General features: G+C 39.3%; 1 protein-coding gene across 1 annotated transcript in view; it reads right to left on the bottom strand.

Moving 5' to 3' along the window:
• ANTXR2 (ANTXR cell adhesion molecule 2) overlaps nucleotides 1-13,466 on the bottom strand; it is a 102,152-nt gene that overhangs the window by 42,884 nt on the left and 45,802 nt on the right. Inside the window, exons 11-14 of the mRNA XM_072334727.1 lie at nucleotides 11,187-11,265; nucleotides 9,243-9,338; nucleotides 3,980-4,021; nucleotides 2,832-2,927 (exon numbers count right to left, since the gene is read on the bottom strand). Coding sequence (XP_072190828.1) covers nucleotides 2,832-2,927; nucleotides 3,980-4,021; nucleotides 9,243-9,338; nucleotides 11,187-11,265 — 313 coding nt within the window. The remainder of the gene's footprint in view (nucleotides 1-2,831; nucleotides 2,928-3,979; nucleotides 4,022-9,242; nucleotides 9,339-11,186; nucleotides 11,266-13,466) is intronic.

Here is a 13,466-nt window from a genome sequence, read left to right as displayed (position 1 = left end):
CTTTTTTTTTTTTTTTTTTTTTTTTCCCCTCTCAGGGATCTCCTAACTAGATATGCCAGGCATGAAAAGAGATGAATCAAAATAAGAATAATTGAAGAATACTCACCCTCCCCCTTGGGGAAGGAATTAAGATCATCACTGCAACTGCTTGGTAGGTATACTTTAAGAGAGGGTAGAAAAAACAGTGGGATGCAACAAATCTCCCACTGCAAAGGGGCACAAGATTGTTTTGTTCACCAGTAAAAAGAAATAAGCCCAAGTTTTCCTTCTGCCCGGACAGAGGAAGAAGACTTCTCCAGGTCTTGCTAGGGACAACATACTGTACTGAGATCACTATGCAACAGGATGAGGTAAGGCAGCAGCCTGTTTTCTTTGTCATCTTCAGTTCCATATGCAAAACATGCTGATTAAGAAAATGAGCAAAACATCCAGGCAAGTCATAGTCTGCCATCTTTCAGACATACAAAATACCCTGGAAGAAAATTTTACCACTATCACCAAGAGTCTGTTAACACTGTAATCTCAATGTAGAGCATGAGTGCAGCAAAGTACAACAGATCTTGATTTGGTCCATAATACTACATGTTACCTGTGTTAAAAAAAAAAACACCCATAATTTCCTAGAAGGGTTATCGTTTTGAACCTTCCTGTTATTTTGAACTTTGCCTCTTGGCTTGCTTAGTGATATCATTTTTTTCACAGGGGAGTCCTGTCTCTACTATATTAGAATGGGTTTTCATGTCCAAGTAGACCCTGCTGAGTCATTAAAATGCATCTGTATCTTTCACTGTGATCAATGGTACTTTTACAGTGTTTTTTATGAGGTTGTTAAAATGTATTTTAAACACTGTTAAAGCCATTTAGAGATACTTGGTAGATTCCTTACTGATAGAATGACCTTCTCCTTCAGATTTAAATGGCTTCACCTGAAGAAAACAGAATTTGCAGATTCTGACAACACAACTTTGACATTAAAACCAATTGTCTGTAATGAGTAGGATTCAGAAATGACATCATAAAACTTTAAAGCAATGTCAGAAATGTCAGAAGACAAATCTAGGAAGAGGGTACACCAGTGGCTACATTATCATGGTCTATCGCAGAGGAACAAAAGTAGTGGAGAAGGAAGGAATTAACATAACTGCCCTGAAAGAGGCATAGAGAAGTAGGGCAGGACTGGTGAGTGGAAATGTAACAGTTTGTTCTCTACTTTTCTGTGTCTAAGAAAACTGCCCTAAGAGTCAAGCTGTCAAAAGAATGGCAGAAGAACAGAATGCAGAGAAGCAAGAAAAAAAGCCACACAACTGAATTGCCATATGAACTGAAAACACTGAAGAAAACGTAACTACTAGACCATCCAATTTTTCATTGGCCACAGAATCCACTGCCCTTTCATTGTCAGGTAAGGAATAACCTCCCTTAGACCTGTTTACTTTCATCATGTTCTGAGACAGTTGTTGTTTGCTGTCTTGTTTTCACACTTACTCTTCCCCACTTCACCAAATGGACAGTGTGCTCCCCTGAGTCAGTAAAATGTATGATGTGCAAACAGCTGGAAATGGGCAGCTAAGCCAACATTTCCCTCAGTTGCATTACTACAGATTCTACAGACACAGGAAGAGCTTCATATTTGAATGCTGTGGCATTTAGGGTGAGATGACCAGCCCCCAAAATTGGTGAGTACCCCCAGGCTCCAAAGAAGAACTGAGATACAGCTCCACAGAATAAGGGACCTTTCAAGAGTCTGTGCTGTTAGCAGTTTAAATTGGCTTACCTCTATACATCTTTGTCCCTACTACAGATTAAAATGTTTTCTAACCTCATTATTACTTTCTCCTCCTTTCTTTGAAAAGAAAATACCTTACATTTGCCATATGATAAGAATGCATTTCTTAATGCTAGAGATATTTGTGTTTACTGAATATATATCAGATTTCTGTTTCATTGGACAAGATCCTGTGTACAAACTATAATGATGTAAACCCTGAAACCACTTCCTGGAGGCTCATCATGGCTCCTCGGAAAAAAAATCCAGGCTTGTTATTCTCTATGTTGGAAAGCACTACACAGAATAGTTTTTCTGAAAGCTGAGGCTCTTCTAAATCAGCAGTTCTGAACTGCTGAAGGAAACAGGTATGAACAATAGAACTTTATACTTGCACATTCTTCTGCTGCATTTCAAAAGAATTCAAGCAAATCCATTTCTCAGGCTGATGCAGTTAGAGTTTGATCAAGACATAACTATGTGGCCTAGGTGGGAATTTCAGAGACAGTTTCCTAGATTAAACTTAAAGACAGAAAACTGCTTTAATTCCATAAAGGCTGACTTGACTGTAAAATCTGACATAAGGACGTGCCCATAAGGATGCACATTTTTCATTCTGTTTTAATTAACATGATGCTATCATGTCTCTTCAAAGACAGGCACTGTTGTCGCTGTGAGTTCCTTTGGGATCAAGCCTCTCCTTAGCATCACCATTGTCAACGCATTTGGCTGGCCCACAGTTGGAGGACTTATGTTTCACTGTAATTTCTTCCAAAACATTCAGAAAAGGCTCTCACTCTCTCCTTCTCATTAGCTTGATGGAAAGAGCATGTCTTCAAGCAGCTATTTAAAGTTCCAGTCAAATGGAACTACAGAAAGCTGTTCTTTCATAAGCAGGGTCAAAATTATTTGATAGGGTAAAAATGTTATAAGGCTTATGTCATTGGGAAAGAAGCAAACATTATACCATTGTATTTCCAGTACACTTTCAAAGTCTTTGTTTCCACCACTTGCAGTCTCAGAGACTTTATATTTCAGTAAATTATTATCTTCATATTGTACAAACCTCCATCCTTTTAATTCCTCCAACTCCTCGTCCACCATAGTAGGAAGCATCCACTGTGGGCCATTTCTTGGCAGGTAAGGGTTCTTGTTCTTCTTCCTGTCAATAAATTCAAACACATTTGCTTTTAAAAGGCATTTATTTATTTATTTATTTATTTACTAGGTGTCTTTCTTGTATCTTTCACTGGAGTACGCAAAGAAAATGTTTTCTTATCTTAAATGTGAAGGACCAGATTTTTAGGTTCCTCAAATGTTCACTCATTTCCAAACAAAATCTGGTCATGTTTGGAAATATTCTTGTAGGGGTTTGTGTGAGAAAAGCATTGGCAGCATCCATTAGGAAAGTCCAAATGGGGAATCCAACTGAGTATTCTACAGATCAGTACACATTTCTGCCGTCTTTTTTGTTTCCAGTAATAAAAACAAGCAAAACACACAAACAAAAAAAAAAGGATCATTGGTAGCTTCCTCTACTGAAAATGTAATGCCTGCAAAGAGCCAGATTATAAGCCCCACTCACTGGGATTCAGCTGACAGCATTCAGCGGATCTGCAGTAAAGGTTACACAGCCAATCACAGTTTTCTAAGCCAACCGATGTCAAACTTGCTCTTGGCTGCCTTTGCTCAGTGAAGTACCTTATCATGGCCTTCGCTGTCAGAACACACTTGAATATGCTCAAGCAATTGGCTATGTCAAGACCAAGAGGCAAAAATAGTGAAGGCATCAGAAGAGCCTCTACTATGTTATTGCTGATAAGAGGAAAAGTTCCCTTATAAAGGTCTCTCAGTGTCTCAAGGTCTCTTTCCCAAAGCTGTGGGAACACACAGTTTTAAGTCTTACAGATTGTCAGGTAATGACAACTCAGTCTTTCTTTCAGTGAAGAATGGGAAAATATTAAATTGTCCTGGGGTAAAGCTACTAGACAGGGGCTTAAATGACTTAATTCATGCTACACTGAGATGACTGAGAAAGAGCAGAGATGTGGACTTCGACCACACTCAGCCTAAGGCTTCTCACAGGGCAGTTCTTTCTCATTCAGCAGCTATTTACAAAAGAAAACAAAAGGAGCCAGATTTGCAGAACACAGATGTTCACAGAACAATAGTATCATCACCCAACATAGTAAGCAGAGCAGTATTATACTATACCTCTTTTGGAGGTGGTGGAGGTGGAGGGGGATCTTTGATTACCTAAAAAAGCAGAAAAAAAAAAACCACAACATAAAAACATAAGAAACTGCACTGGCGCCATTGAAAAGCATGCAGAAGATTTTTTAAGAGCAAACCATTTTCGACTGAGTCCCCCACATCTGTTTGCAAACTGGCAACCACTACTGCTGCATCCCTTGGGTATTGATTATCAAGGCCTTCTGGAAATTAACACCATCCGCCTGATAGAAAATAAAATCAATTGACTGGCAGACACTCTTTGGGCAGACGTGTCTGCCACTTTGCTTCCTGACCGGATAAGACTCAGTCATTCTAAGTAATAGGCAGTGATGAAATCCTATGGAGTTAATTAGCAAGCCTGGGAGGAAAAGCAGCCCTAGGTCTATGTGAGGTCTTGCATAATGTTGGGCCAAGACGCCTGCTTCTTTGTGCCATGCCATGCTGATGGATAATTTCTGGCCCAATGACAAGTGTGAAATGCCTTCTGGTAGCTCAGGCTTCACCTCTCAACGTCTAGATCATTTCCGCAGATCTCACATTTCAGATCTAATAATTGAAGCATGTAGCTCCTTAACTGCTCAGCATGGAGTGCCTGCAAGTGGGAGTTAGGTTTGCAAGGCTTCTTAAAACTGTGACTGGTTAAGGACCACTCAGATGGTAATTCACTTACGCCTATTTTTAAACCTCTACCTACAGTTTCTTGCTGTTCTCTTTCTCACATACGTACTGTAAATCTTAGGGAGTTCCCTGGTACTGACAGGAAACCACCAAAGAGTGAACAGAGGGAAGAGCGCAAGTTGCTTAAATGGTGAAGGCGAAAACTGGAAGTACAGGCATTCATCCTTCCCAAGGAAAAGCAGGCTTCTGTGAAAGAAGTACTTCTGGGACATCAAGGCATTTTTTTGTGCTTGAATGTCATACAGAAGTGATTAAAAAATATGAATCTAAAGGAGTCTATTTCTGCTGTGTTACAGCTCAACAAAAACTGTCCACAATGGTAACTATATATTTCATCTTAATTAAAATATGCATTTTTTTCTTCACTCTGTGTTATTAATTACAGTAGTTTCATTGACTCTACCACTGCCTACAGATAATCTGTAATTGCATGGATAGATAGCATCATACATAAAAGAACATTGTTTTACTTGACCCATAATCAAGAGTTTTCCTTCTTAACTTACATTTCAAACCCAAAAATACTGTGCACTTTTAGTACTGGATACAAAAAGTCTATCAAATAAGACAAAAAAAAAAAAAAAAAAAAAAAAAAGATGCCCCCCTTGGAAACATGCTTCTGCAGTACCTTTGGTTTAAGATACTGACTTGTTTATGATGCTTCCAGTGGATTGGGAAGACGGTTATGAATTTTAACAAGACATCCCTCTGCTGTAAGATGTTGCAAGAAGATGCCAAGCAATTGTTTTTCCTTAAGTGTTTCTAACTATTTTTTCCCACCAGCCATCAGAAGTTCTAAGGCTGCTTCACAGAAATCAGCTGTTTAGTTGGTCAGACATTCCTGAAAGCCAGATTGCAATTACTGTCCTAACTTGAGAGAAAGAAGAACACAGAGTGATCACGGGAAGATTCTGAGAGATACTTGGGTGCTGAGCAAGATTTTCCACAGCATTAAAACGGTAAACAGTAAAATGCTACTTTAAATGCACTAAGGTTCACATTCTCTTATTTATTTGTCATTTTTCTTTCTCTTTTGCCTCTTTCTAACCATTATCTCCAAAACACCAGTTTTCTTGCCAAGACAGCTAGCCACCCTGGGCAAAAAGACTAAGCTAGCTGCAGATGGATATACTTTAAACAGCAGATATATAGATACATGCTGAACAGCATTATCGACACACTTTCTACAGCTGTAAGATTCTTAAGTTCTGCAATTTCTCCTGAGGAAAGACAGCTTCACATAGGAACCTTCTTTGTGGCACATGCTACAGTTCACTTGGGCCCTTCATCCATTGATTTTGATGGAATCAAAATTTCTGCCCCAAGGAATCAATACAAACTCTATTTGTTGACCCCACTGAACTTCAAAAGTCATGAGTTGGTGACAGTTTCTGTCTGACTCCCTGAGCAAAGGATCCAATCCTATGGCAGCTGCTACATTCCCTAAAGTTATAGGGTAGACCTGGTTTGAAACTAACCAATACATTAATTAGCTGCTATTTCTAATGGCTTCATAAAATGAAACTTGCTTTAAATGTGACAGTGGTGTGAGAAAATAATCTGCTTTGAGTAGCAGATACTCACCCTGCTGACAGAAGTGGAATGTAAATGCCTGCATCCTTATGTTTCCACAGGCTCCTCACACACATTCACACACACACAAAGAATATTCTCAGTCCTGTCTGATATTTCAAGTGAAATGAGTAGAAAGCTATTTCAATAAAAAAGGAAATGCAAAGAACCCATGCAGTTTTGGCAGAAAACAGTGAAAATGTAGCACGAAGCTGAAGTTATTGAGTATCGTAATACTGCTAAATTCACTTTCCCTGAACCTGATTCAGATTGGATAAGTAACGAAGACTCTGGATAAGGCTGTCTTGTTACTCCCATGTAGAGATGGATTACTTCCTAATTCTGTTTTGTTTTGTTTTATCATCGTTGCCACCAGGCAAGTCTGCATCTCTTTTATTTAGTTGCAAAGAAGGAAGACTTGAGCTTGGAGGAAAGCCGATTTCTTCCAAAAAAAAAAAAAAAAAGAAAGAAAGAAAAAAAAGTTAGTTGCTTCAGGCAACAGTCCCTTTGATCTGCTCATTAACACTTATCAAATGTTCGCGTGATGTGGGCATTAGGAAATGTCAGCACCAGAGCCTGAAGCCAGCTTGATGTGATCATATGTTCTGATATTGAGGGAAGAGTGAAAGAACTGTCAACAGTGAACTGCCTTTAAAAGAAGGGGGGTAGGAGGGAAAGAAAAGAGAAAAAAAGAGAAAGAAGAAAAAGGAGTCCCCCCACCTCAACGTGGACTTTATATCAAGGATAAAGCAGAGTGCCCAAAGCTTCTGAAGCTTGTAACATTGTCTGCAAGCAGTAGAGATTCACACACTCATGTGGCTCTAGACACCTACTCTGCTCTGTCAGTAACACCTTTCCCTTCTCTCTTTTCCATTTGGTTCTGAAGCACAGGACGGAAGAGTTGAGGGCTGCTGCTTTCATCCTTGCTCCTGGTCTTTGTCCATGAAAGCAGACACTCCACTGCACCACGCCTCAGAGGAAGGGCAGAGGACCTCCTGGCTGCCCTGATGTGCTACTGTCTTCTCAAACTCACAGGCACCAAAGCCCAAATGTACTTAATCCAGAAGTGGTAATAACATGTAATGCGAGAGCCTCAGAGGCAAAATAGAAGGAAAAGAATGGAACCACACACAGGATAATGATCTGAGGAAACAGACGTCAAAACAACAAGAAATCAAGAAGTCAGAATGTGGTAATAGGTTCAGTGTAAGAGTCTGTGGTTTTGGATCTGAGTAATGTTTTAGCACGCAATGACCTAAAAAGACCTTTTATTTTTAAGGAAGCAGATAATACCCATGAGAGGTGGGAGGAAACAACAGGGCACAAACATTTAAAGTACTGTGATTTTATTGCTCCCACAGAAGTTAGGCTGCTTCTTAGTAACAATCTATGAATCTGTAGCCAAAGGCTTTCCTAGCAAAAGCCAATTGCATACCAAGCTCTATATCCAGAAAACATACTCAAGGTAAGTTATAGTTCCTCAGCGTAAACCTCAGGATGCAACATCTTTAATCATAAGGTGAATGAGAATTGAGGGACATCTCCTTACATCTTACTGCAGCACTTTGTGGAGATGCCCAAGTGAGCTCCACAAAGGAGATGAGACCAGACAGAAGCCTGCCTCAGTGTCGCGGTGCATCTATGTGCACCCAAGGCACTGTTCTTGCTCTACAATTCATTATACAGTGCAGCCATTTTAGTTAATTTCAGTTACAGAGCTTTGTATTTTTTTGTTAATGTAGGACCTTGATGTAAACACCCAGACAGCATCTTTCTGATTGTCTTTAAAGCATCATCAAACTGCTATCAAGAATTCTTGCTCTCAAGGGACTGAGGCACTAGTCACTATTTACTGTAATGGGAGAAATATGATGTGCAGTATATGAAGATTTGCCTTACAATGGGAATTAGGAATCAAGGTGAGACAATTATTTTAAAAGAAGAAAATAGAAAGCTTTCTCCTTTATAATTTTGATTTCTCCTGTTCCATAAGAAGGTTCATGATACGAATTATTGTTGAAGGAAAACAACTAACACTCTTCCTAGATTTCTTATGGCACTAATATGGAGAATGAGACAGAAGAGTGCTTTTTTATCAGAGCAAAGCTTGTTGCTTTTGACTCAGAAACCATGAAGAAGGAACCGGGGGTTGAAAACTTCTTCTATGGGGTATAACAGAGACCATAACATACAGATCTTTTGACTAATTTGGCTATCTTTGGACCAGGAGAAGTCCACTTTCTCTTGATGCCCCTGCTTCTTACAAGCCTGAGATAAGAAGAAGAGTGCAATAACAGCCTGGGAGCAGTCTCCAATTCTCTAGTCCTCAGTGCTGTCATTGACATGGATCAATACTAAACTTCACCAATTTAAAAGCCCCAGCGTGCGAGGAGATGGAAGGAGTGTTAGTGGATCAGCATTGCTGATTGCAGCTGGAAGGATAAAGAGCGTTCATTACTCAGATGAAAAGAGATGTAATGTGTGCAAGATGAAAATTTAATTTTTTGCAAGGGATTATTAAGACAATAAGGGATTTCAAACTCGAGAGCCTATAATGGACTACAAATACCAATTTTAGCGATAGTGCTTTTAAAATGGTCCTTGATTTCAGAATAGCATCTGTGTGCCATTATGGCCAACAACTTTCAAATTAAAGAGAACAGGCTTTTCTCAGAGATTTCACAGAAACATACCACATCTGCTCACTCTGCAGAAACCCAACGAGCAGCACAGCAGCCTGCTGAAACTGCCTCATGGTGTGCAGGTCTCTCAGAATACCAGGAGTATTGCTAAGGGCACAGACCACAGCATTTAACTCGATCTCTTCTTGCGCATCACTCATGAAAGAAAAGTGCCTCAACAGATGGCTTCTGTCACATGGAACTCCCCTGTTACTTAACCTATTTCTTGCCCTATCTGTATTTCCCAACACATTTTGAGTTATGGTCATGAGTCACAATCCTGGTGACTTTCTTTTATTGCCTTTACTCACCACTTTGCAACAGAGGGGCCAGAACCACCAGAGCAGCCCCAGCGCCGCCAGAAGTAACAGCACAAGCACAGCAATAAGTGCTGCTACGCCACTGGACTGTGGAGAAAGCAGAAAGACAGCACATCAGGGAATGTTGCAAAGAATTTCTGCCTGCTTTTCCCACTTGACCCAAAACAGCTTCCCACTGACTGATACAACTAAAAAAAAAAGCTGTGTTTACAAGAAATATATAGGCCTCAGTGCCTGTGTGCAATGCATTTTTTGTTTGTTTCCTCTGCAGCAGCGTGTGTTTGCAGAGGAGGCTGCAACTTATAACTCTCAGACACCAACTAACCATCAGCTGCTCAGCCACCAGAATTAGTGGAACAATTCTATCAGTGACCCATTTCTTGCAGTTGCCCATCTGCTACTATGGAAACAGCACTTCTCTGTGTGTGGAGCTTTCTTTGCTGCAATATGTATGAAAGACAATAAATAAAAAAATAAATAAATAAAAGGGGGCGGATTATCAAAAGTTCTACTGTTTTTTTTTTGCACATCTGCACTGATTCCGTGTGCTGTAAGTTAGAACTTTTGACCAAAGAGAAGCAATATAAGCAGAGGGAAAAGTAATTCTGCTTTTCCCAGCAATTTGGCATGATCTGCTTTATTTTTACCTACATCAGCCACCTCAGCAGCTTTTAAGGGGGCATGGAAATAAACTCATTGTGTACTGATCTTTCTGAAAGGACTCAGCTAAAGAGAAAAGCAGCCCACTGGTAGTTCCAGCATCCTCCTGTGATTGCACTCTCCTTACATTATCATGCTGAAAGGCTGCTCATGGTGTATTGGTGTAAAATTGCAATGATGAATAGGCCCTTAAACAGAGAAACACAGTTTGTATACCATGTGTCTCTTCAGCTCTGAATTCATTCAGGCTTTCTTCCTGAAACAGAAGGGCTGAACCAAGATAACTTTGACTCCTTCAGCTATGCAAGTGTTTAGTTCTAAAACGAACAGAAAAAAACCCTCTATTTTTTTCTCTTTTAGGTTAATTACCTAGGAGTGATGAAAATACTGTTGGAAAAATACATGCTGATGAGCAGAAGGCACTGTTCTATGTGCTTCTGTGCCTGATTGGAAAGCTGCACAGAAGTCACACTCCTCAGCTTCAATCTGCTCCCACGGATCCTCCAAAGTAGAGATGTTCTGGGATGGACCCCAGGTGACTGTGTCACGCCTGGCTCACAGTATGCTTACAGTGAGCAAGTCTCTAATGGCATGGACACTTCCCAATATTTGAAAGCCACAGCTGCACACTTTGGTAATGTAATTTGGTGTAATAGATTTAGCAAAACACAATTTGCTGGGTATAGAAAAACATAAGCCCCGCACAGAGAAGGAACACACAGACACTGCATGGATATCAGGGCAGCAGTTGAAGGAGAACCTTTAGCCCTCATCACTCACTTTATCAAAGAATTCAAAGCAGCTGAAACTTACTGTGGAGTGCCCTAATGTTATAAAACAGATCCTAGGCATGTCTTGAAATATGGAGAAAACTACTTAGAACACACATATATATGCATGATTCTATGGTTCTTTGAAATCATGCATTGTTAAATTCTCTGTATACCATACGTGTCTGCACAGATGTGTTTCTAGTAAGGTGGATTTGTGCATTACAAACATCTAACAGACTTGCCATGCACTGAGGCTCTCTGCTCTGGGAAGTAGCACAATGATCAAACAGGAACAGAAACTCCATTTCAGAATTTTACATGAAACGACACGAGCTTATTTTTGACAGAAGTGGTGGAAGCCCCATCCTTGGAGACATTCAAGATGAGGCTTTGAGCAACTTGATGTAGCTGTGCATGTTCCTGTTCACTGCAAGGGAGTTAGACTAGATGACCTTTAAGGGACCCTTCCAACTCAAATGATTCTACAATTCTGTTTACTTACACACTCTGAAGCGGTGATTGTCAAAGAGCTGGACATGAAAGACTGCCCTTCGTTCAAACTCACCAAAACTTCTATAGTTCTGGAAAGAAAAGGAAAAACAATCAGCAGCCATAAAGCACTCAGTAAAGGCACATACACGCTACAGAGGCACTGGGACGTACAGACTCCATTCAGCAGAGTGGGTGTTCTCAGACAGGTGTCTTTAGGAACCAATCCTTTCTCATTTCCAATTGAGCTTTCTTCAATTCATGCTGCTTAAAATTGAATACACCAATAGCTTGCCGTGTCCCTCTGGGGTTGTGTTGATGACTGTTACAAATAATTTCAGTCTTCTCAATAGAGAGCTGAGAATATCCCTTCTCGGTTCCACATAACATAAAACTCCCCCAGAAGTTCCACATAAAATAAATTGTGGATCGACTGTAAAAATAACATTGTTTTGTCTACTCCATAACCATCTCTTTAGTCATACACAGACACTATGGATAAAAATGTTGAATAATTATAAATGGTCAAGACTTTCTATAAATAGTACATAAACATTGCGTGCAAATAGTATGTGGTTTATATTTTACAAATTAACCCTAGAAGAAAACAACACATGGCGAATGTTAAACAGAAGAGGACTCTTCAGCATCTCTGGCTTGGATTCCCAAGATTCAAACAGTTTATGTTATGCATAGTTGTAATTAAATAAAAATATAGATATCCATGAACTAAAATGATTAATCATTTATAGCGTTCTTCTTAGATGTCATCAATTTTTATTCTGGCACAAACGCTTTAGTCAATATGGAGTTCAGAGCTATTTTAACTAATTTGGCTAATCTCTTTTTCAATTTAAGTAAAAATGAAGTAAGTTGCTTCCACTAAACTCATTTTTAAATGGTCTGTGTTATGAATAATTGATCTAACAGAAAGAATAACACTAATTTACTTCTAATTACTACAGGAGTGAGTGAATCAGAACAGATAAAATAAAAAATTATTAAATTCTCTCCCAACTAAATAAAGGAAACTGCAAAAAAAAAACAACTTCGGTTTATGATGAATTTTTTAGATGTTGTGCTTTTTATTTTATTTTATTTTATTTCAATTTCTCACTTTGCCATGGGAAACTTTAACGTGAAAATTCTGCTTGAGTGTGACTGGCAAAATGATCCTACCAAATTCAGTGCAGTGCAAGAGGATTTCGTTCCATGCCTTTTATTAAACAGAGAAGAAATTTGTATGTTTCAGCTCTTCAATATTTTGAAGATTTGCACATCATAAACGCAGCACACTGTTTTTCTGTCCAGTTCATCCCAATAAAGTTTCCAGCATCATGGAGTCACATCTTTTTGCACTCTGATCACACCACTGCTGTAACTCTGGCTGTACAGGTGCAACTGAAAGCTGAACTCAGCCCAGAAATACAGAAGAAATCACAGTGCAGAGTATTTTTAATTGCAACTTTTCAGTTAAGTCCAAATGCAGAAAGAAGAGATTGTTCCCATACATGCTTCATTTCCCCCCCTTCAGCCTTGTCTTTTTAAAGCATGAGTCAGAGAGTAAAATGCCATAGGCTCCATACCAAATTTTGGACTTGGGTCCACCCAAGAAAAGGCATTCATTGTGGTCATGTTTCCGAAGTACAAAAGCTATTCAGCCTTTATAATTTTTCTGAACTTTCCTAAGTAATGGTGGGTGCTATCCCAGTGACAGATGCTATAATTGGGATTGTGTAGTTTGGTGTGAATTCTGATTACCCTTCCAACTATGCTATATCCAGCTGTAGTACACCACATAATTTTGGTTTTTAAGTTACCGTATCATGTTCTTGAAGTCTGTGAATCTAAATCTTTACATACCTTGTGCTTTTTTTTTTTTTCTTTTTTTTTTTTTCCCATAATACTTTAATTGCCTAAATGTAGTTTTGCTTTTCCTCATCTCTTTCATCCTTGCTTAGAGCCATTTCTCTAGTCTTTTGTTGTGCAAAACTCCACTGGGATCAACAATAGCTGCCTATGCTTTGGTGAAGAACATCTGGTTTTGGCCAGGAACGTCTGACTATAGTTACTTGAAGCTATTGGGATCCAATTTCCAAACTGCTTTTAGATGCCTTTCCCCATTTCAAGTTAACATTACTCCTTGATTTCCTATGGATTTTCTTCTGCTATCCAATCAGTTCCCTCTGCTGCTTGGCAAAATCATCCTTCCTCCTGATGCATGTGTTTTTCTTGATCAGGAATATTTTAATGTTTTCCACTACCATTTCACAATGCTTTTTACTCTATGGCA

The sequence above is a fragment of the Excalfactoria chinensis genome, chromosome 4 (assembly GCF_039878825.1).
Source record: "Excalfactoria chinensis isolate bCotChi1 chromosome 4, bCotChi1.hap2, whole genome shotgun sequence".
Lineage (NCBI taxonomy): Eukaryota > Metazoa > Chordata > Aves > Galliformes > Phasianidae > Excalfactoria > Excalfactoria chinensis.
Note: the sequence above shows the minus strand (reverse complement) of the source record. Positions and strands in the feature narration are given on the sequence as shown.